This window comes from Megalops cyprinoides, chromosome 10 (assembly GCF_013368585.1).
Source record: "Megalops cyprinoides isolate fMegCyp1 chromosome 10, fMegCyp1.pri, whole genome shotgun sequence".
NCBI lineage: Eukaryota > Metazoa > Chordata > Actinopteri > Elopiformes > Megalopidae > Megalops > Megalops cyprinoides.
The window spans coordinates 29,701,140-29,726,377 of record NC_050592.1 but is presented as its reverse complement, the minus strand read 5'-3'; the positions used below and the strand labels follow the sequence as shown (position 1 = coordinate 29,726,377).

General features: G+C 45.8%; 1 protein-coding gene across 1 annotated transcript in view; it reads left to right on the top strand.

Annotated features, from left to right (window-relative positions):
- fam171a1 (family with sequence similarity 171 member A1) overlaps positions 1–25,238 on the top strand; it is a 47,599-nt gene that overhangs the window by 8,293 nt on the left and 14,068 nt on the right. Inside the window, exons 2-5 of the mRNA XM_036539738.1 lie at positions 16,241–16,468; positions 17,832–17,924; positions 20,525–20,683; positions 21,749–21,922. Of these exons, the coding sequence (XP_036395631.1) occupies positions 16,241–16,468; positions 17,832–17,924; positions 20,525–20,683; positions 21,749–21,922 (654 nt within the window). The remainder of the gene's footprint in view (positions 1–16,240; positions 16,469–17,831; positions 17,925–20,524; positions 20,684–21,748; positions 21,923–25,238) is intronic.

Sequence of the window (25,238 nt, the reverse complement as noted above, 5' to 3'; positions counted from 1 at the left end):
TGCGGGTCCCAACCGAAGCTCAAAGAAGGGGGAATCTGTCAGCATTCCTTTAACTGCAGAGTTTGTTCCAAATTATGCTCGGTTAATTAAAGGAAGTGCTGAAATAAGTGCATCACCGTGACCTGTGTCAGGCAAAGGTTTTAATTAAAGAGCTCTTTGGAGTTTGAGGTTGCCGTTTTCTGTCCAGTCATCACTGTCGACCCTGCGTTGGCAGACGCCCACCATGTTAGGGCGGCAACGATTGTTCTCAGCGTTCGAGCTCTTTGATGGAATGATTAAACAGAATTCTGCTGTTTGAACTATTGATGGAAAGTAAGTGGCCAATGGACAGAGCCACCTCAGGCAGAATATACAGTGGGTATATATATATATATATATATATATATATATATATATATGTACACACATATATACCAAAGCGTTGATTATAGTTAGCTATGTTAGCATTGTCCTAGCACGAGAGACTAATAGCAGTATAGTGGTAGCACAGACATTTTTTCCCATTCAATTTGATTACAGTTTAATTAAGTCACAATGGTCAGTCACAGAATATCAGACCTTTATGTCTGATTTGAATTTCAGTGATTTTTTTCAATTATTTTTATTTATTTATTTTGCACTCAGTAATTGGTGTTGTAATTAATAAAGGCATCTCTCATACAGTGCACTTATTGTCTTTATGTGCCATACTGGAGCAATGCTGTGACAATTTAGGCTTTGTTAATATGGTCATCATATCACACTTTGGTCTGTGGTCAGAACAAACTGCCATGAAATAAGTAATTATGTTCAATATTAACTTGGAAATAGGTTTCTGTCATGAAAATAACTTGGAAAGTGGAATTAATTGTCTAAATGAAGGAGGTCTGTGTGAGAATTCTGTCTTTAACTCTGACAGGCTTTGAGGTGCTGGACCTGTGGTTGGTAACTCACTTTGTCCTTGAACTGAATGCTGATGCTTTTGAGTCCACTGCCTTCAACCCAAAATTTGGAAGGGATTCTTCACTGGTTGAAGTTGGTTTCCTAAAACCCAAATCTGTCCCAGACTGTGGAGGTTGAATATTTTTGTCAGTAACAAACTCTTTGTCCTGTTTCCATCTTTAGGGTAAAGATGTTTTGTCTGTTTCTTCAAGTACCAGTAGTCAAATGGCAGCTGCTATGTACCGTCCCATGTCCATTACAATGGAAAGTTGTTCTTACATGGAGTTCCTCCTTGTGATTCACACCAGCTGATGCAATATTTTAAACCTAATCCCATCAGTGCTAAGGTCTGCATCGTGATTTGTATTGGGATGGTGATATTCCTCTGCTACCAGTCTTTGGCCAGGATCATAAGCATGCAGGAAAATAATTTCTACCTTTTATATGTTTTCCTTTGAAATCTGACATGTGGGGACAACGTGTTTTCTTTCTGTTCTGTTCTGTGTGTTCTCAGATTAAGTTTTTGTTGTCCTGGGTTTAATTGCACACAGAAAGGGTGTGGTGTCTCCTACTTTGTCTCTGCTGGAGTGGAGTTTGGCAGGCTTTGCTCTTGCGAAACAGCATGACCCTACAGCATTCTCAGCATGGCAGTTCAGTAGGGAAACGTACACTGGTACCATGTGCGTATTAAATTGCTGTATTAAATTGTTCAGATATTTGCAGTTGGACAGTTAACCGATAACAGCATGCAGGTGAAGGGCATCTGACTCAGGGGTCAGGTGAAGTAAAAGCCCCTCTGTGGAAGAGGTGTTTTTACACGGCTGCAAATCTGTTGAGGGGGTCTTCAGGTCTGCCCCGCAAGCTGCAGCATAAGACTGAAAATGTGTGCGTCAATTTTCATATGAACCTAGGCACTTTACATCTTAAAAAGGTAAGGATTTGAATCACAACCTAAAAGCACTTAGGAGTTGCCATCCAGATTGTCCAAAGAAGTGACATTGTGAGGACTTCCACTGACAAGGTAGATGGGTAACAGCAAACGTGTCTTATGTGGGAGTGCTTGAAACATGGTTACATGTGAATCTCATATGCTGACATCTCGGTCTATCCAAATGCTTGCTGAAAAGGTGATATGCAGTCATTATTCGTTATGCTGTTTTGATTATGTGGATTTCTCTGCATTTTACAATTGTTAATTTTTTGGTATTTCCTATTGTTCTTCCCCTTTTTTGGAGTGTACATCAGACTCATCTTACATCCTCTGAACTCATATAAGAATATGGGGATTCAACAAGTGAAATTTTTGATACACTTGCATGCTGATGACTTTTTCACAATTCCCTACAAATCCCACAGTGCACCATGAGAGCTAATGCCGAATGGAGGTTAGGCATGTATCCTTAATGTAATGTACATGTTTCAGAGGCCCCTGAGGAGGTAATGAGCGATGAAGGAACCCGAGTGGATGAAAGCCACCCTATCCCAGCAGAACAAGGCTACTTGTGTTCCATTGCTAGGGCCTCCTGGTCATTGTTGCTGAATGATAAAGCTCAGGCTGAGCTATGGGACTCAGCCTACATTTGGGAAGAGATAACAGTCTGCAGTTTAATTTTTGATCCATAATAACCCTTATTGTGTAGAAAAATAGTGTGGAAAACACTGAAACCTCAGACAATTATCATGGTATGGAAAAATGCCTGAATGTCCATTATAAATGATATATAACCTACCTGATTACTGATAAAAATTTGTATGGAGCAGGCTGGCCAGATGGAGATCTATTTTTCATTATCAAATCCTTCAGTTTCCTTGACCAATTGAACAGTGGAAGCTTGCAGTGTACAAGATGGATGGCATGCCCTCCAACTGGCGTGATTCCATTCCAGTCTTTAATGCAGTATCGCTGAGCCATATTAATCATTCGGTTCCATGCAGATGCAACATACTCCAGTTTAAGCTGATGCGCAGTGGTTACAAACATTATCTGCAATATTGCTCTTGAAGTCACTGATTGATAATGACATTGAATGATAGTGAAAAAAGGAAAAAAGACAATCGCTGAATAGTAATATCTGCAGACTGATAAACAGACATGTCACTACATAAATCCGCCGTACTGCTCTCTCCCAGCTCGGTGGCCTGTAGTTACCTATGGAGAAGTCATCGCCTTGATGGGCTCCAAACACAATGATTATGACCAGATGCTCTTCCTCACCATCCTCATCACTTGATTTGTCACTATGGCAACACAGTTGCATCTCACGTCTTGGTTACATGCAATCCTGTTTCCCATGGAAATGATTCCGCTGCCTCAGACAGCATGGAACGTACTGAAGGGTATGTCTGCTGAAATACTCCTTTTGTCAAGCACGATGAAGTCAAAGAAGGACGAGTATCTCAGAAGGAGACAAGCAATCATCTCTCTGCCTGAGCAACAAAGTGCTCTCTCTTTCTAAATGCTAAACGGCGTGCAGTGCTTTTCTTTCTTGTTTTTGTTTTTTTTTTTTTGTGTGTGTCTGTGCTGGTGCATATGGAATACTAAGCGATGACTCCTTGTCACTGTAATGAAAAAAGGCCTATAAAAGCCTTGATGTAATTTATAATTCAGCAGTGCACAGTCTCCTAACCTTGAGCAGTTCCTGGTTGGGTAGCAGGCTAGGCTGCGCCGGCTCTGCGTTATGATGTCACCGGGGTCTGGGCATGTGGTTCCTCTTACTGAGCCTGATTGCACCGGCCATCTTGCGCATCATTACTCATGTCCAGATGTGGGCCGTCAGAGCAGCCATGAGGAGGAGCGGTCAGACTCGGAGGGTTAAGGAATTGTGGAATATTTTCGAACACTTAGAGCTAAGAGAGGAGTAAGCTGAGCAGTACGCAGAGAGAAGAGCACATTAGTAGCTCTGTTTTGCACACAGTATTAAGAGTGATGCTGTGAAGGGTGTCATTACAAGAGGTCTCTATCAACAACCTCTGACCTCTGACCTCTGATCTATGGCTGTGTTTGAGGAGCAGTGGTCAGATGTGGGAGTCAGGGGCAGCATTGTGGCTTTGAATCCTGGGAGGGATACTGCCTCTGTCCCCTTCTGCAAAGTACAGTACAATACATTAGGCGTGTAGAAAGGGCACTCAAAAATGTGCAGGAAGGTGTGTCCATTGAACACCATCTGTAGCCCTGAATAATGCCATCTGATAAAATACTTAAGCCCTGTATTAGTAATACTAATAAAACCATGACGGTGCCCGTAGTCATCGAGACAATAATGATAATAATACACTGTCAGTCAAAGAGAATTATGCACCACAAATAGAAATACGCACGTGTAATGAGCAAAGCTTTTTGACCTGAACTGCAGGACTGTTACGAAACCTCTCCCGAGATTAGCGTGGACAGAATATGTCGAAGGGTAACAGCTGCTTGTCACAGTGGTGGCACAGTGAGAGGAGAAGGGAACTGAGGTTATGAAGTGGCCATCGCTATCACCGATCTTAAATCCCTCTGACAACTGCTGGGACCAGAGTGCCACCGCAGTACTAAACATGAAGAGGACGCTGGGAATCTGCCACATCTGTAAAGTGTTGTGAACACCACATTGACAGTGCTTTCACTAGAACACCCCCCCAGACCTTGTTCAGCAGCATCTGGAGGAGGTTTGAGGGCATTGTCAGGCTAGAGATTCTGACTGGTGATCTGTTGGTAGTGTGGTATCATTTATGCTATCGTCATATTTTCCATAATCAAACACTTTCAGGCAAGTGGTTCTCTGACTTGTAGATTATTAGAGTGTCACTCGGCGGCATTCGGGGAAGTACTCCAGCTCATTCTGTTTAGAAAGAGGCTGGTAGAGCTGGTTGCTATTGCTGTGCACAGTCTTCCCCATCGTCACATGACCTTGCTCTTTCACTTTGCTGACCGGCTGGAGCTTGGCTGTTTGTGCCCATTTGGGTTAATCAGATTTTCGGAGCGCCGCTGGCCCCGTTTAGGGCAATGCTCAGCACAGCATCCATGCTGGAACACTTTTCCGCGCGCACGCTTCAGACTGTAGCGGGTCTCCTGTGGGAAGAGGCTGCTCAGAGAGAACTTTCCTGAGCCCGGTCCAGCAGCGGTGCGGGGCAGAGACGAGCAAGGCCTCCCAGCGCACGCGCGGCGTCACGTCTGAAAATCAAAACCATACAGCCAAGTGGAAAGAATTCATTAGAAGACGGGTGGGTGAAATTCTTAATCAGAGGCGAGTCGATAGGACTGCTGTCTTCCAACACATAAAATTATTTCATAGCATGGTTATGTATATCGGTAGAATTGTGCATGATTTCCCTGCTCTGTTTCATCATAGGAGGCTATAGGTGTTTGCCTGTGGCATCTGCACAGACCTACAGAAAAAGCTAGCCTAAATGGCACTGATACTGTACAAAAGGTGTCTTAAAGGCTTGTTTTTTTCTGAACAGGACAAAGTGCATAACCCTCCAGCGTTCAGGCTGAATCAAAGTTGAGGAGAAGAAAAATAATTTTTACGGAGGAGGGAACGTATCTAAATACTTACCCGAATGCGTTGAGTCCTTAAGTCATTTTAATCCGTGAAGGTTTTTTATTCCATCTGAAGTGCTAAAACTTTTTCCTCATATGAAACAAATTAAGAGAAGCTTAATTAAATTGTGTGCAAGAGATGGTTATCTCACGTCTGGAAACTAGTGGGATTTAATGAGGTCGGATTGGCTTCATCTCTGAGAATAAAACCTCAGACCACATAAATAAAAGAGCACCAAAAATCATCCTTTTCGAGCCTAAATGGCTTCAGGATTTATTGATTCGGTCAATTACGAGGAAGGAAGGGCTCAGAGCAAAAGTGACGGGGGTTTGCGTCCTGGGCCAGAAGCAGCAGGTAAAGCTGTCCTCCATGTGTGGAGCCTCTGGTGGGTCTCCCGCAGCTGGAACCCGCCGCCGCTCCGTCCCTGATGGGAGCGCGTGATTGATGGCCCCGTTTTTTTTTTCGGGAAACTGCGACTCTTGCCCGTTTTCCACCGGGCTGTTAAGCGGCGGCTCGTAATGCCTCCCGCCGGGCCATGTCCAACGCACACTTGTTTCCCAAACTCCTTAGGAAATCCTTCCCCATCCTGCAGATGTGAGACTACAGCGTGCTTACTATCCACGATTTTTACAGTTGTTTTTTCCAGTCAAAACAGTTTTGTGATTTTGCAGTTTATGCTGTGTCACAGTGATCAAAATCACTGTAAAATAGCATTTACAAATTACTCAATACAACTCACGGCAGGGTAAATATATTAAGATATATAAATGTATGAATATAAATATATGAAGAGTATTCTACAGTATGCAGATACAGTAAAGCCCGTGTCATAGAAAGCACAGGAAAAAAACAGTTACCAGTTGTTTTGTTACCAGTTTGTTTTCCCCTGAGGTGAACCCTGAAGTAAGATGAAAGTTTTAATCATTGCTAGAAAGTTGTCTAACTTTTCCTCATACCAAATTCTCATTGGTTTGTGAGCTTAAAGCAAGTGACACATGGAATGTGTTTACTAGTATAGGAATGAAGAGAACTGGAGACCTTAATGACTGTTCACATCAGAGTCACTGTTAATAATATGGGTAAACAGGATCTCTTGATGTGGGGAGAGTTTGGATTACAGTACTCTTTATGTGGCCTAACAGGGTTTCCTGTATAACATATAACACATAAAAGGTGCTCATACTTGCCAAAAAGTTTGTTCACCAAAAAGAGACTTGAACATTTATACTTCCTTTTCCCAGTCAGATGTGTCAGCAGCTTCAAAATCTTTTCGGTGGGTAACACAAGAAGGTGAGGTCAGGTATTACAGAACTGAGGTCAAGTATTATAGAAAGTTCACTCTGCAAAGACATTGAATTGGCTCAGCATGATAATAATGGAAGTACATGCTGGATTTCAAAGTGTCCCAGAGGACACCATGTTTCCCCAAGAACTTTGAGCCGGAAGGCTGTTTTTTCATATGATACGCATTTCACTTTGATAGCAAGTACAGAATGTGCTCCACTTGACAGAGTGGCGTCTCCAGCCTTCAAAGTGGGACTCTGAAGCTCCTTCAGGCAGTTTTGCCAACTCTTCAGAGCAGGATGTCACCAGACTGCCTTCCAAAAGTCTCTTCTTGTTGAAAAAAGCCTCTCTGGTTAGAGCTATACGTTATCCAGAAGGATGTTGAGCTCATTTTTCTGCCTGTTTCCTGTATTTCTAGGCCTTTAGCTGTAATAAATGCAGGAAATCATTGCCGTAAAGTCCTCCGTTTTCAGCGGGATTATCCTGGTGGAACATCCTTTCTCCCCTGATAAGAATAAATGTCCCGCTGGAAGAAGGGAAGTTCGTCTCCTGAAAACATATGCACGCTGGAGGATGTATGGTACATTGTCAGGAAAAGCAGGCCTAACATTAGTGATGTGTCACAAGTGAAACTTGCATTGCACTGTTGGAGAACTGCATTTACAGTGTTCATTCTCAATTGTAACGATTGTGTCAATCGACCTTTACATAAGCTAACAACAAGGGAAGAGGGTCAGATTGATCAACACCAGTAGGTGATACTACTGATGTACTCTGATAGTAGTTATGTGGCTAACTTTGGATTCACTCCTTTCTCTATCAAAGCAAGAAAAAGCTTGACAGCAATTTTATAAGTTTTATAAAATTATATATATGTAATTTTATTTCTTTCTTTCTTCATGATTTGATAAACATACATTTTTGTTTTACAATTTATTGAAATGACACTTGGCTGCTGTAAATGACTATGTTTCTGGTTGACAGAATACGTAGGTTGCAACAGCGTCGGCAGGGGACTTGTCTGGCAAGACAGGGGATCTGTGAGGTCCATTGGGTTTTGTTGGGAATTGTTAAAAGGCACACTGGAGTCACTTGAAGAGCCAGAGCCTCTGAAAGCTGATGAAAGCCCGGACTCTTTCGCTTCACGTCACACATTGTCAAAGATTGTGTTTAGCGGTGTGGGACGAGACTGATGTCATTTTTGGACCATGCTCATAGAATCAGGGGTTCTTTTTTCAGTGGTCACCGTGACTAAGTAGGTCACATCACTGACACGTCTACAAAAACCCTTCCCACAATTCCCTCTGGTCTGTCCCTATCCCCTCTCTTTTTTTCCTTTTTTTTAGAAAAAAAAAAAAAACAACACAGGAGAATAGAGGTGATATAAATTTGAACCTGAAAATGATGTGGGTAGGATGTGTGGTGAGTTTGCTGTGGCGGGACTGCGCTGTTTTGAATCTCTGCATGCAGGGGTGGCTGTGTTCGCGCAGCGATATGCAGCACGGCTCCATGCGTTTACAGTTGGCCTGGGAGACTCCACAGCATCTGGTGTCAATTACTCCAACTGTACGGACACAACGCCGGATTCTGTACCGCGTTTAATTCCTAGGAAAAACTGACATCATTTTACTATCTGTGCAGTGATACAACCCTGGCCCGCAAGTTGTGTCCAAACCAGAGAGGCCTGTTGATTGGCAGTGCACAGACTCTGTGTTTACCTCACACCTCTCTCGCTACGATGGCAACGCCGTGGCCTTTAGCGTAGCGAGCTCCCATAACCATAGACCTTTGAGTTTCAAAAATAAACACCCTGAAACAGCTGTTTACAGAGATTCTGGATTAACGGACGGGTCAAATATTTGCTGTAATATTTGACCGATAAAGTGAAAAGGTGCCTTTTTGTATGACATGCAACATATTTAGCATGTTAAATTTGTAAAGGCTCCGACTGTGACACAGAACTGGGACAGGAGCAGTAACCGTCTTAAGACAGAAGGCTGTCGCTTTGTTTCTCAGCTTATACTGCATAGTGTCCTCCCCCCTCTTTTGAGAGCTGGTCGATAAATGCTCTGCTTTCATGCTTTCATTGAATTTGAACATTTATATTTATATTCATAGTTCTGTATCACCTATAAATACGAAGTGCATTTTGCCCAGATGTCAAAATGGAAATATTTTTAACTTCGTTTGGAAACGGTTCTGTTGTTTCATGGATGCTTTTCTTTCGTCTGGCACACATAGGCCGTTTTATCATAGTGTGTCTTAAACAGCACTGTGCATTGTTCTGATTGTTTTGTTTTGCATAGCAGGAAATTCTGTCTCTCTGTCATGGCGCTGTGTCTTGAATGCTTGTCGTTGAGCTTAATTTGCATGGCTTTTATACTTTCCTTGAGTTGGAAGGCAAATGAGCACAATTTTAGAGCTACCATTATTGAGATGCTTCTGCTTATTAGCAGCTGCAGTTGTGGACCCTCAGAAGGTCCAACACCTGGCTGTTTTTGGAACACAGGGATAACCGCTTATTTTTATTTTGCTTGTTTGTCTGTCTAAAATATTTTCCTTGGTTCTGAATTACTAATGAACAGCAGATAACTTTGTTTCTCTTGATGCAAATACACAAAAACACTTTGCTAAACACAGAATTGGTAAGTCGTGTAGTTTCTCCATATGATGATGTCAGCAATAATTATACAGTAATAAACAAGTATTATTAATAAACAATAATAATAACAATAAACAGTCTCACTTGGTAGCTTTCGCAAGCACACAAACTACAGACAATCTGCGGTGTTTCGCAAGCGTAATCATTTATTCTAATTACGCGAGTGGTGTCAATTATTCTGTGAATTATTTGTTTTATTGTTAATCAAGTAGGATAAAGGGGAACAGGTTGAAAGTAATGATAGATTTAAAGGTAGTGTTCGGGCTTCCCCTTGGCTGTTGTGTGGGGATATCTAGAGTTGTATGATATTGGCTATGGGAACACCAAGGTCAGGATGTCTCCAGCAGTATCGCCCTGGTCCACAGAGGTGGGAGTGTTTAGAGCGGTATCACCCTGTCATGTGATTAGAGACATGGGAGCGCCTACATCGATGCCTGGATGTGAGAGCGAGGGGAGTGGCTGTTGCTGCCGTAGCCTGAGAGGTGCGGTTACGGCCACATTCCAGCGCACTGACTCAGCCCTGGAGAACCATTTAGAGCTGGTTGACCAGATGGCTCCTTTAAAGCGACTGGCCCGCCATCGCTTTTAGCGTGTGTGTGTGTGTGTTTGAAGTGGCTTTCATGTCGGGCTCCTCTAAGAGCCATGGAAAAAAAAAAAAACCCGCGCTTGGAGCCGTTGACCCCCGTCTTTGAAAACACGGTTGCCGACCCTGGGCTCTCTCCAGCGGGTACTCTCACTGGTCGCACTTTATTGAGGCATGTGCTGTGTGTGCAAACATTTTATGGATCGATTTGGCAGAAGCAGCACTCTCTCTGACTCTTGTCCACCGTGTGCAACAGCGGTGCTGTGTTACACCAAAACCCACTGGTGTTATTCCTGTTTTGCCTGTACTCAATGGGCAGACCGGGTTGGTTTGATCTCATAAACTCAGTAGACTTTACCACCTGCAGTGTTAATGGGATTAGGTTTACCTCATAATCCGACTTCAGAGTCTGGTGTAATCGTACTCTTGTTAGAAATGTACACGCAATTGTGTTCCCACGTATTGTGTCCAGGCACAATTTTAATCCTTTGTTTCCATTGATTAATCAGATCCAATTAAACATGTTATTTCCTGTAGGGCTTGGTCCCTGTTATTATCTCTAGAGGTTTGAAATGTCCAGTGTTGACTTATAAATCATCAGACAATGAGGTTGTCAACAGCCCTGTAGCAGGCGGTGTTAACTGTTTCCTGGCCATGTTTTTGTGGTCTAACCACAACAGGAGATCAAGAGTTCTCTGCTAATGAGGTCCTAAAATCCTAAAATCATGACCAAAACTGTAAACCACATTCAAGGTCATTGTGACCTTCCTTTAAAAGCAGATGCATATCTTAACACTTAACCAGGCATTCCTTTTCATGAGCATATTTCAGTTTTGTGTTTATTATGCACACCTTGACTATATTTTATCCCACCCAGAATTTACAAAGTGAGTAGCACCTGATTTTAAAATGAACAGCCACTGTCAGAAGTATAACAACGGTGACAACAGCTTTCGATGTGTATGTTCAGATTCTAATACAAGTCTCGGCTAATCCCCTCGTGGATGTCGGCGCGGTTCTTGCGACGGCCGCCGAACCACTCTGACGTCTGACCGATCTCCCTTTTCTCGTTTCCCCGTCACCTTGAAATATGAGGTGGGCGCATGGACCGCAGTGACAGATGGCCTCTGGCAGCTTTAGTGTCTTCCTCCTGCGGAACGGCGCTCAAGCGCGCGGGGGCCGCGAACCGCCCCTGTTTGATTATTTGCTTCTCCAGGCGATATACAGCCACATCATTAGATGGGAGTTTGCTCAAGGTGAAACGTACTCAGAGTGCTGTTTGGAATAGCTGCCTCTTGCTTATGCTTCAGAGCCGAGCTAGAAGAATGATGCATGAAATGATGCCCTGAAATCAGGCTGTGAATAACATCCTGCAGCTGTCCCCTGTGATAGTGTCTGGTTTACTGGGTCAGAAGTAAGAGGGCACGGATAAGCAAAGTCGGTTAACCAGTCGTGTCATCTGTACGTCTGTGTAACGTCATGCAAATCCTTCCGCAGCAGCGTGGTGACACTCTGCACGGCTGCTCCTCTCCCCCTGCCCACCCCCCTTTCACTTTCCCACTGTGAGGCTCACAGCAGACGCCAGTCAATAATCCCGCTGTCGTGGCAACAGGACCGGAGTCTGCCGCCGGGCCTAATTGGGCCCAGCGCAGAGCGCTCAGCCAGGCAAGCTGGCTCCGGTGCCTCCTCCCTCCATATGACAACGTTGACCTGTTTTGTCTCAGTTGCTGAGGCCTGCTCATACATAACACATTGCCAGTGGCGTCCACACCTGCAGTGTAACAACATAATTTGTCACTCCCGGTTCACCTGCTGGGAGGGGGGGCGGGGCATCTGTAAGAGAGCCTGCCTCTCGGATCACACCGACCCTCGTCATTCGACTCGTCTTGTCTGGGAGTAAACCTCAGACTGTGTCAGTGCTCAAGGCCTCGGCTCTGCTCTGAGTCACGCCGTGACTGGGCCGGGAGGGGACACCGTGGCACGGACGGGTCGGTCATCAGAGACGGTCCCCATCAGCAGGGTGACGGCGCTGACAAATCTCAGGTTAGCTGGGGAACGCGACGCGACACGCCGCCACCCCCGCGCTCGTTCTGACCCCCTCGCTGTCTTCAGAGAGCGCGCGTCTCAATCTCAATCGAACGAGGGCCTTCCAGAGACGGCCCCGTTCGGCTCGTCTGAGCCCGGCGTCGGCGGTGATTTGATTTATCTGACTAGGTTAAGCGGGTGCATTGTGTTACCCGCGACCGCATTGGGCTGAATCGGGGGCGTGTTCTCTTTTTTTTCTGTGAGGGAAGCAGGAAAACGAGTCTTAGGATCCCCTGAGGGGTGCAGTAGATGGAGTACAGCTGGCACGCTGATAGAACACAGGCAACAAAGGAAGCGGTGCAGAGGCAGTAGAACGCGTCCCTGTGACTCCCGTGTAGCGGCGTTTCTGGTATTTATGCAGCTTGAGAGCGGACTGCAGCAGCTCTCGTGGGGTCCGGAAATTCTCCGTAGGTAGCTGAGCTCAAGCGTTATCCCCCCCCCGCTTCAGTGTAAGATTTATTACAGCAAATTGCTGCCTCGGGGTGGTTATGCTAATCAGGTGGACATGGCTTGTTTAAGTCTGAGGAAGTCTATTGAAAAATCGCCTTCAAACGTTTATTGTGGGTCGCCCCAGGTCATGTGATGTTTTATCAAAGTGTGGTCTTGTCACAAAATACCCAGCTGTGCTGGATTTTGTCATTGTGTTGATGAAGTAGATCTCCCATAACTGTCCAGAGGAGTTGCTGTATTTTCTCTTTCGGGTCAACATGAGATGGGACACCGTCGACATTTGCTGGCTGGAATAAACTCCAGTCAGATCCAGTCGCTGTCTCTTGATCACTAACGGATGGCAAGATCTGAAAATCTGCATTGTTTACACTCAAATATATAAACCCTTTTTTCCATTTTTCTTTAATTGGTTAGAGTTTTTGAGCTGAATAGGTAATTGTGACTTTTATATTGAGTCAGTATAACTATAACATTATAAGCTTAAAATATGCTTGATCAGGATAGACCTGATGACAGCTGCTACCTCAGAATAGCATTGCAAAGGAAAGCCTCTGTGCGGTTGGCACACCCAGGCAGTTTCCACCTGGATGGGATTTAGCATTACGCGTGGCCTGGTTTGAAGCTGCTGTCCCTGGCAGCGATGTGGTGTTGTGTTGAGGTGAGGAGGGGTGTGGCGGGGGGGAGGAGGTGCGTCTGGGAGCAGAATCGGTCTCTCTTATCTCCTCCTCTCCAGACGCGCGTTTGTTGTCCTCTGACCTCCCCGTCGTGCCTGTGATGCGAGCGGTGCAGGATGCGGGGGGTGTCGGCGGCAGGAAAGGACAGAATCCGCTGTGAGCGCCAGCAGCCTGAGAATCAACAAGCCCTAATCTCCCAGCCGTGTCCTGAATACCCCCGGGGGGGAGGAGGAGGTTCCCGTGTCCGGTCTCTGCAGGGCTTTCAGCTAGGGGTCAGATGACCACTGCGCATCCTTCATCCTCAGAGCAGTCAGTTCTGATTCTGACATGTTGTGATTAGCATTGACGGCCTGCGGTGTGGCAGAATTTTAGGTTACTCTATACAGCTTCTTCATTATGTGCATTTGGTGAACCAGCTACTACCAGGCCAAACGGACATATGGCATCTTTTGGAAGAGCTGGCTTCTGTTCTTTCTTTATCCACATGTACAGAGTAAATGAAAGGTATTAAAAAAACACAGCTTCACATCACAGAGCTGCCAGATGTTAAACAGTGCTGTTTTTTGGCGCGCCATTTCAAAATGGATTTTATCCGGTGTGCAATGGGCTAGGCGGAAATTCCGGAACCTCTGGGGAAGGCCTCCCGACTGGCCGCTGTTGAGCCCACCGCGGTGGGGAAGGCCAGGTTTCCCTGCTCAGCTTCCCGTCCCGTGGAGTTCGCCTCTGCAGATGATCTCATTTAGCAGTGAAGCGGAGCCTGACAGAGGCCTGCATAAGCCGACAGTAAATAAGCAACTGGTCGTGCAAGATGAAATCATTACCCCACCCCCACCTGTGCTGAGGCATAAGCCAGCAGGAAGTCCCCTTTCTGCCTCTCTGCTCCTCTCTGCTGTGTCTCAGTGACCTTTAGGCTTAAATTTCTGTGTCCAATATGACCTGCTTCGGTAACCACAGCGGTATAATTCAGATTCCCCCTCCCCCCAATTCACTTACAGCTACTCTTGTCTTTTTGAAAAAAATCAAGCAATGCTACACTCTGTTTGTGATACAGCTGTATTTTGTTGCACTTTATTGAAGGCTGTATCTAAATTACACGCATCATTAGATGCGCTTCTGAACAGAGCGGCACATTCAGAAGCTGGAAAAGTAGTCGCAGTTCCCTACAGTCTGGCTGTCGCTAGCTCCTTTTGCATAGATCCGCAAATGGTGAAAAATTAATGCTGCTCGGTTGTGTCATTGGCTCAAGGTCATGTCTGATGGTGCCCTTGGTGCAGACACGCCCTCATCTCCCTCTGCCTGCTCATAGGTTTTGGATTCTCATAGGTTGTCTTCAGTAAACATTGAATCAAATGGGACGCTGCATGTCAAAACAAATTAGAATCATACTCAGAGTGTGTGACATTATTTGACATGTACCCACAGTTTCTACCTTAGCTTTCAGAAGCCATTGTAGGTTACAGGCCTGGACTTTTTGCATTTTTTCAGAAACAGGAGTTTCATGAAGTTGCCTATGGCAGCCTGCCCAGTATTTTAGCTATTAATATATTCTTCTGCACTCAGAAAAATGTTTGGCATCGTTATGCATGTATAGAGTACAATTTTCTGAACAATCTCTGCTCATGTTGACTGAAATATTCACCCGTAGCAAGTTTTGGTGGACCTGCCTGCAAATGTGTGTCAGCATGTCTGAGTGCAGTTTACTGCCAGCGCAGTAACATGAAATGTTGATTTCAGTTCAGTTTAAGCCGCTGACAGACATATTCTGGCTGGCAGAGTTAATCGATTCAAGGAAGTGTGTTTTTACAGCGGTTTCCTAAATTGGCCTGGCTTTCAAGCTAGGAAAAACAGTCCATTGTTTGGATGGGAGGTTCTTATTGGCAGTCAGTGAACAAATAGGAAATTCTGAGTTGGCTGATATCTCAGAATGCCCCCATGATAGTTCTTGCCTGGGAAGCATGCAACCTGTGGACTTCCATAAAAATGTTTTAGTTGCACTGTTGGAATGCAGTGCACTTGCTGTTTTTATCAGTAAAAAATGTTATTGAGCTTTTGTTGAATTTGACAAAGCCATAATTGCTTAAATAGAGAAAGGAGTTATTATTCCTTAAGAAAATGAGGTCTCATTAAAAATTGAAGGCCTAAGGCCAACTAATTATAGCCTATTAGGTTGATGTGCCACAGTGAAGTGGTTGGCTAGAGACATTTCAATATATGGCCAGTTGACAGAGAGGGAGGAAAAAACTATAAAACAAAAAATTGAAAGACTCATGGACAAATGCACAAAGTAAAAGCCTTCCAAAATACTTTTTTCACATATGTAATTCATAATTTTAAGAGTGATGTCATACGTCAGTACCTTGATTGTGTCCTTGAATGTGATGCCACCAGGTATGATATGTCAGAACCGAAATGTATGTAATATCAGCAGAACTGTAATGATTTTATTTTGTAGACTTTTTGCTCCCTTTTAATGTGCCAATGAGTACTTTTATTGAAGATTATCTTTATGATTCAGGTAAAATGGAAAACGTAGTTCGTGTTATTTCCAGAAAACTCTTAATAAATTTCACAAACTCTTACAAAGTCAGGTAGATATAATAACTTTTCACACTTATGTCCTTTAGAAAGTAGGTCAACGGATTAACTGATATCACAGTGTGCTTGAATTTTCCACATTCAACAGTTTAGGAGGGCCAAGTTAATCTGATTAATTCAGGTGAAAAAGTAGAGTATGTTTATATATTTATTTATTTTTTATTCACATTTTTTAGGGTCTGTGGGTATGAGGCAAAAGGGGATATGTACTTAAACACATGTTTCAAAAGTCCTGTGTTGAAAAATTAATATAGCAAAGAGGTGGAGAAGGTTCAGTTTAAATACTTTTATATATTACTTTATATAGTACTGATATATTTATAAGATCAGGCTTTTGGAGCTGGAATGTTTACGATTTGCAGAAAACAGGAGGCTGCTCTGTGTTAGAGCCGCTGCCCGGGTGACGGCGGGGCGGAGACTTGTTGACAGACCAGTGAGACGCTCTTTGTCTTCCCTCCCTCAGAGGTCACTCTGAAAGTCCACCTGAGCGATGCCAGCACCCACCAGCCCATATCCGGAGCCACCATCAAAATCTTCTCCAACCAGACTTCCATCGCCACGGAAACCTCAGGAACAGACGGCAACGCGTTCATCAAATTTCACTACAGGGTCGGCACCCTGTTGATCGTCACGGCAACCAAGCAGGGCTACGTGCCAAACTCCGCCCCGTGGAGACCAACCAGATTACCTGGTATGTTTAAGTGATGCTGTGCTTCCCTCTCTTTTAAGGATTAGCTAGTGACCATGCTGGGCCTTGGCACTTACTGAAATAAATTATTAATGGAGGACCCCTCGGGGGCTGCTGAATGGAGCCTGAAAGGGGGATTGGGGGTAGGGGGGCGTGAAGTGCAAGCAATACGACGGGCCTGAGAGATTAGCATGTTAAATAGAGCTGGAGAGAAGGAAGTACAAAACGACAAAATCTGGCTGCTGGAACAAAGTCATTTCCACTCTCATTTTGTGGGCAAAATAAGGAAGTGAGAAAGGAATTAGTGGCTTAATACATTGTGGGAAACTAGCCTAAATAACCTAAAGGGCAACTTTGGCCTGAAACTTTTGAGTAAGTTACCTTGCAGTTAATCTTTACCCTGTCTAACTAAATGAAGTGCGATGCAAATTTTAAGTTTTCCAGGAAAAGTCAGTCAATTTTTTTTAATGGGTGAGTTACAAGGTTGTTTATGAATGTTTGGCTCATCCAGCTAAACAAGGATCTAATTTAGTCTTTGTACTTTGTGGAACATTTAGCATTTTCTTTATCCTTTCCCTGGTTTAACCTGCATTGCAAGTGTCTAAATGTGGAGTCTTTACTTGGTCTTACTGAATGAGCAGAGTAGGCTCGTCATATCTGTGCAAGTGGCTTAAACATCCCACGGCTGAAGCACAGCAGGTTGCACTTGAAGTTAACTGCAGTGTTTAATATCATCGGCACCCTCATAATTTTGTCTGACTGCCATTAAGCTGGGGAGCTGGAAAGCCTGGTGTGACGTTTTGCCTTGAGCTATTACTGCGTATTCTTGGGAAACCTGCATAAAAATCTTTTTCAGTGTGATGCCAACTAATTTGACTGTTGTACTCCTCGTAATTTTATTTTTCGAATATACCAGCTGTGTGGGGCAAGGACCGGTATAGCCACCTCATCAAAAATACACCCTGCTCTGAGCAGTGTGTTCATTGTCCTTATGTGGTGTGGTCTGGTAGCTGCTGATAGTGCTGTAGAAGTGATTGATGGTGTGAAAATTGAGGTAAGCCCATTATTAAGTGTCACCCAGTCCTCGGTTACTCAGACAATACAGCTGGAACAAAGGGGACGCTTTGATAAAGATGACTATTCGTGCGTATGAGAGCGCTGTGCACTCCGTGCTGAGGAAGACCACTGAGGCGTCAGGGTTTCAAGTACAAGGGCTGTCAGCATTACTCCCCTGAAGGGAATGCCTTGATGTAGGCGTAGGTCTGTGGCCCTGTGTGTCCACTATATTGTTAGTGGTGTGAGCAGTGGGATTACTGGATCAGTGCTGGAAATGACCCTCACCCCCCCGTTTGTTTCCTTCTCCCAGTCTTCTCCTCCCTCAGCCTGGACCTGCTGCCCGAGAGGGCGGCCACGTTGATGGTGTATGAGGACGTGGTGCAGATCGTCTCTGGGTTTCAAGGTAAAGGGCCACACGTGCCATCGCAGTCTTGAAGAAATGTTTCTTTTTTTATCATGACATAACTGGATTATACATAAATTATGAGCACATTCCCTTTATTAAACCTCACTATTGGGAATTTAAAGTGAATATGAATGAAAAATGAATTTAAATACAAATTTGTAGATGGTCTTAAATTCCCTCAGCGTCGTCACATCCCTTAGCATAGTATGATGTTTTCATTATTTGCTGTCTTGTTCTGTGATGTACTCCTTTGTGGACGCAGGCAATTAAATTAATGGCGTGCTTTCTCACGTGTCATTTGCCTGGTCTTGACATGTTTAATCAATGTGTCCCTCACATATAGCGCACTCTGGCCAATGTGTTATTGCAAGGAATTTTTGGAGTGGGGTGGGCGGGGGATCAGGTGGGGCGTCTGGGCTCTTTAATTGCCCCGCAGCCATCATCACCGCCCCCCTCGAGGGATACACGCCAGCAAAGTGGAATTCCAATCACTTCACATTCGCGGCACGACACCCCAGGGACGTTGAGTAAGAACTGTGTCTTTATTTGAATGTCACTTACGGAGAGCCCGCTTTGACGAGATGACATCTCAGGTCCGGCGCTGAGTTAGTGCTCTCTCAAATGGCTTTGCCCTTTTATTGTCCTCGACGTGTGTACACCAGAACCACAAGCAGCGCGCTTGAAGGCTGATTTCATAGCTCCGTGAGTTAACACACTGTTCTCAGCCTTTTTTGTCCTTGTTTTCAAGCAAGGTGATGTAACGATAAAGAAGCTGGTTGTACAGCTGAAAACTCGTGTATATATTTTATCTGTATGATTTACTGTGTGGGCCCTACGTTTTTAATCCCCCTCTTGTGATAATCTTTTTTCTGCATTACAAAAAGCTGCTCACTGGGCATACTCATTAAAAATGAGACCAGATCATTATGTAGCCCTTTATATCACACATGTGTACTGTTTTATTTAATATTTCAAATGCAGCCAAAATTTCCAGTGTGGATTACACTTTTAGAATGTCTTGATTTGTCCGTTCAACACTTCTAAATCTCATAGCTATTCCTGCTGCGCACTAATTAGATGTGTTTTTCCAGCTCAGACCCAAACGTTCAAACAAGCGGTGCTATTTATACACGTGGAGTGTCTGGCTGGCTGTCCCTTCGACTCCTGTCCCGTCTCTCATGGGCGTGGTGTGGCTGGGTCTGTAGAGCAGCATTCTGGGAGCCATGCCATGCATTCTGGGAGTTCCCCTCGGATTAGGGGGTTTGTAGAATCTTAAGGTGCAAGATTTATTGAGTAGCTCTACTCGTAGTGCTGACTCACACCCACGTAGCAAGCGACGGGGATATGGACGGGAGCTGATGGAGAGGGGGCAGGGAGAGCAGCAAAGATAACCGGAGAGGAGGAAGGGGGAGAGATGGGATGGGACAGGCCGCCCGGACAAACCCCCCAATCCACCCCCCTGGGGAGGAGCAGGCTGTTTGATTGACAGGTGGGGGGCAGGGCACAGGGGTGCGCCACAGCAGCCTCACTCTCACTGGAGGTGGCATTACCGTGGTAACCCACTCCATCTGCACATGGAAGGCAGAGTCCCGCTGTGAGACTCACCGACGGCTCACCGCTAATTACCCCTGCACTCAGGGGACTGGCCTACCCCTCTCAGCCTTACAGCTTCAGGCACACAGCACATCATAGCAGCATGTGTAAGATGCTGTTTACACTTATTCTCCTCTACACCTATACATTTGAGCACAGCTGTCGGGTCTTTCTGTGCAACCAACCTTGATTAAAAATTTTAAAAATAAATTGAAAAAGAGAGGTGCAGGAAAAGCTTTGCCTCATCGCCCAGGAATGCACTCCCTTGCCGTGCAAACACAATGACATCACCGTGGACATGAGGCGAACACGCTCCATCTTAATCAGCCGACCCGTGACCCCCGGCGAGGGAGGGGCCGCGGAGCCGGCCCGGGGTGCCAGGCTCAGGGGGCGGCGAGGCGGGGCGGGGCGAACAGCCGGTGTACCGCAACCCCCCCAAAGAACGAGCCAGGGGATTCCCACTGCCATTCCCATGCAGCTAGGGGAATGACTAGCAGGGGGGTGACCAGGAAATTGTAATGCGCTGGGATAGCATCATGTCCCTCTGGCATTGATCGCTTTTTGCTGTATTTCTCATTTCCCGTAGCCCTGAAACCGCCCCGTTCAAAGGCTGACAAGAGAGCACTCTATGAACTGTGCCGTGAAGTGGAAAGATTGTAAACAGTTCATTTGTTTAAACTGTTAGACAAATTTAATCTTTCTGGGAAAACAAATCAGCATATATATCTATTTAAAGCCTCAAGTCAGTGTTACTGTAGGTTTTCTGTGGAAAATGAGGTTGTTGGGCATTTGAACATAAACCCTGGGAAAGTCTAGTTGGACAAACTAAGCACGCACAAAATAAATGTTCCCTCCGCACAATGCTGACTCATAAATGCCCGTTCAGTCAAACCAGATGCTCTCCCAGAGTTTTATTACAATCACAATAACCCCAGACACAAAAGTGGTGCAAGGTCCATAAACCACCTGTCCCCTGTCCCTGTCCCCTCTCCCCTGTCCTGCAGGTTCGAGGGTCCAGCCCTGGGTGCAGTTCCAGCGGAGAGCCCTGAGCCTGCCGCCCAACGCCACGTACACCAACCTGACAGCCCTCCTGACCGTGGCCGGTTCGACCGAGGAAGTGGACCATTTCCCCTACTTGCAGGGACTGGGCGGCAATGAGACGGGTAAGACCCACCGAGTCACTGTGGCCCGGACCAATCAGAACTAGACGAGCTCTGTCACCACTGCCATGAAACGGCTCCCTTCAAATGGTCACGAAAGGTGACTGACCTTAGATTTTGAATTCCCCGTCACCTAGATGTGAATGGTTGCGCCTTCACATTTTGAGTAGCTGTTTTAATTTTTTTTTTTTGTTCATCTGTACAAAAGGAGATGTTCAACTGCTTGATGGCAGGTCAATGAAAGGAATCAATAGTGCATGTTACTGCAATGCTATCCTCCCTGCAAAATCTATTTTTTCCACGGCATGATGAATGAGTGAACCCTGGAGTGAATGTGCCTCCCAGTGGAGGGACCTCCCCCCTGAATGCAGTGTGTGTCTCTGTGCTGCTGCTCTTGCCCCAGAAGAGAGGAAGAAAGCGCCTGTCTTACATGAGGCTCACCCAGCAGGTCACGGCGTGGCACGGTGACCCCAGGTCAGTTCGTGAGGGGCGCATTGAACAGTCCGTGCTTTGTTCAGGGCTGATCATAAGTGGTCCTGAATCAGCAGGAGGATCCATCAAAGGACCCACAAGCAGCCCCCTGGATTTGTCTCTGAAACACAATGGCGTGCCTTTATGCGTTCACATTTTCTAGGACATGTCTTAAGGGTGTCTGTCTGGCGCAGTGAAGCGAGTCCAACCTGGTGCCTCTAAGACGCTTAATCCTCTGACTTTGGGTCTGGCCAGATGAGCAGGGCTTAAATCTCCCTTTTACTGGGTTCCCAAACTGAGGCTTACCTGTGACAGTGTATGGAAGACTCCACTGCTTGTAATGTAATTAGATGATGTTTCCTTAAAATACAGGGTAAGCTGGTTTGTATGGAAGCCATGTCAGGCGCAAGAACACTGACACAACTGTAATGGGAACATGAGCCAACCAGGAGAGCTCACAAAAGCCACTGACCTCGAATGCAGCCCAGCTCAGCCCTGCATACCTCCAAAGACAACGATCACCCCCCACCTCGGTCACTCTGAGACCAGGGTCAGGGAGTCACAGCAGCATTAATGTCTCTACCTCTGTCCCTACAGGGAATGACAGATTAGAGCTGACCCCTGTCACAGCCATCAGTATCCACCTGCTGGACAGCGACGGGCGCGAGCTGCAGGTCAGCCAGCCCATCAGCGTCAGCGTCCCGCTGTCCCCCAACATCGGCCTGAAGGAGAATGACCACATCCCCGCCTGGAGGTTCGACCCCAAACTCGGTGAGCCTGCACTCGCGGCCCCCACCCGCCCCCCTTCCACGGAATCAGGAAGGAGCCTGTCTGTGTGTGTGTGTGTTGGCCTGGAGCTCCTGTGATCATAGAAGCCCAGGCCGAAAAACCCTAACATTATCTCTCATCGCAGATTAGAGAGTCTTTGTGAAAGTCTTTTGGAACGGATGTTACGGAAAAACACGGATTAGCTATCTACTTCCTGTTTGCTCTTTGAGGTCCTTCATAGAATACACAGCTGTGGAATGCAGGCGCTAATGTGTCAGCTAATTATGATCTTATCTCCCCCATTAAACTACACAAACACGACGCCTGGGTAGCACTTGGCATCTTTGTCTCACAAGGCAAGTGATTACGAGTTGGGGTGTCCCTCTTTAGTCTGTGTTGGGTGGAGGGGAGTAGGGGGCAGGACTGAGGCTTCTGCTGGGATTTCCTGTATAAAGTTTTGGAGAGGATGGAGGGGAAAGACTGATTACAGAGCTAAGTGAATAACAACACCAATACCGTCCCTGTTATGGGCGTGTTCTGACATAGTCAAGGTTGGTAGTCAAGGTTACCTGGCTACTGCTTCCTGCTGGCAGGAGAAGTTCAAGTATATTTCATATCAAATAAAGGGTGGAGTGTTGCCCTGTGAGGGAATATGCATATAATTATTATTGTTGTTTGTGTAGTTGTCTGTGCGTGTGTGACTTTGTGAAACATTAGCAGATACATGCAGAACAGAGTGCAGTTTAAAGGCAAATTCCATAGGCCCAGTGTGGCAGACAGGGTTATTTTGTAATTTCCTTAAAAATGTGACTAACATTTGAAAAACCCAGAAGCTATTAACGCCGCCCAAGCCAAGCACAGACTAGTTTATGGAAATGCTTGGGAAATGATTACTTGCAGGGGTTTGGTAATCTTTTGCGATTGGGTAAGGGGTCATGCGCTGAGAAAATAGCCGCCCTGGAGCAGTCGGCTTCAACATGTTTGAGAATGGGTCCATGACATGCTAGGGGACAAGTGTGCTGCCTTTGCAGTTATTTACAGCTTTGTTCAGCTTTCTTATTGTGGAGAGTGGGTTGATGTTGCTGTGTGTGTGTGTGTGTGTGTGTGTGTGTGTGTGTGTGTGTGTGTGTGTGTGTGTACGTACGTTCATGTCCACGCGCGTGTGTACGTGCGCACGTCCGTGCTTCCACATCCGCTCACCTGCAGAGGTGCCAGGCCGCCAGGTCTCAGATCCCTGTGATTAACCCTGAGCCGCAGCGGATCGGGCCGTGATTTACTGCGCTCCGTCAGTCTCTGTTATTACTGGACCTGGCCTCAAACCCAGCCCTGCGAGACACGCAGATCCCCGGGCTCTGCACCGACACGACTGTGCCGAGCCCGCCCGTAAACACAGGCCACACACTGCCAAAACACGCCAGTGATTTACTAGCCGTTAGCAGCTACTACAGGAAGGCTATCATCTGGGGGTGCGGTAAACATAGCATCCAGAAAAATCCCAAAGTGTTCCATGGTGGAAAACATCTATAGTAATACAGACAAACAGCTGCAACTTCATTTCACAAATTACTGTACAAAACAGCCCTTCCTTAGCACTGTTTGACTTCCAAACAATAAACAGTGGTCTCGTCCCGTTCATTTGAAAATGGAGGCAATTCATTGCGGTTGGCGCAACTTCAGGGAAAGTCCGTGTCCAGTAGTAGCTGGCTACTTTTTAACAGCGGATGGCATGTCTGTGCTTTGGATTCATACCGCAGCCAGCATGTGTGCGTCACAGTTAAGCTCAAACATGGGAAGGGATAGGTCTTGCCCTCTTAAACCCCATATTGCCTTTTCTTAACCTGAGGTTTGTAACAGAGTGTGTCTCCAAGAAGCGCTTTCTTCCACCGTTTTTACAACGAATGCTCCTGTTAATGAGCTCCCCTCGCAGGATGTAATGTTGCATTATGTAAGGAGGGCTGTCCCCAGGAATAGCACGTCTCTCTTCCTCGCCATAATGACAGTATTGTCACCATGCTGAGCCACTCTGGCATCGTGGTATTATTGTTGCCGCTGGGAAATTGGATCTTGTGATACCTGTTATGTAATCTAAACGCAGTTTCGTGCAGCAAGTTGATCCACAGGCCTCTCTGTCTGGTCGTTAACTGTTCGACGTTGACCTCTGCAGTCATGGTCACCAAGAAAACCACACAGAGTCAAGGACGCAAGCTTTGATTGGCCGGCAGTACAGTCCCCACCCAGCAGCCATTGACCCCGCCTGCTCATGGAACAGGGTAATCCCCATTGCCCTGAATGAGGTTTTATGTTGAGCGTAAATTCGAGGAAGGAACTGCTGTTTTTCTCAGGGATATCCTGCCGTGAGAAAAGGGGGCGCAGCTGAGAGTGTTGCCCGGCCCACCGGTGAAGGGAGCAAAGCCTAAAACAAACACTGCCGTGGAGCAATGCTGGGCTGACAGGGTGAAGCCAGGCAGACTCTGGGAACCAGAGGGGAGGGGACCTAAATTTGCAACAGAGCCCCACAACCGATTCCAGTCGGTCAGCTTTGAGAACGATCCCTGTAAAGGCGGTGTGGCAGGGCCGTCTGGCTGATGGTGAACAGGAAGCACAAGCGTGTAGAATACATGTTGCCCTCTCTTTGGCCTGGGTTAAAGCGGGCCTCCATCATAATCTGGCGTCTGCATGGCAACTGACAAACAACTTCAAGACTTTTAACGCTGTAATTACATTTTGTAACTTTATTTTCTCCTTGTGACTGTTTTTGGACTATTTTTAACAGAATGATATTTGGCATGAAAGGTCTTTTCAGTGTGTGACAAAGTGATACTGTTGTGTATTGTACTGCAATTAGTGTGAGTATTAAAACCTGTTTTGACAATAGGGCTGAAGATAATTGTTAACTTGTCTGACAGACCCATATAGCAGTGAGGTTTGCTTGTTTATATGAAAGATGTGTACATATCTCAGAACTAGCAGTCAGTTAAAAAGTCACAATTGTGCTCTTGATCGCCGTTCACTGTAAATCAGTTGCACCAAGAAAAAGTCCAGTAATCCCTTTTGTGCAATAATTCATCCCATAATCTCAGTTCAGACCAACCCTTCAGAAAAAGCTGTCCTGTTTTCACGCAGTATGAGAGAAAAGCCATTGTTTCCCTGCCTACCTTTTGCCTTGTTCTCTGTGGTAATCTTTACAGTCTGTGTTGAAAGAGACCGACCTAGAAAGAAATGTGGAGAGACTTCCCCACACCCTTAATGCCCTGCTGTACAGAACCGTGAGACCCAGCGCTTAAACCGCTGCTGACGTTTGACCTCGAGGCCCTCATTT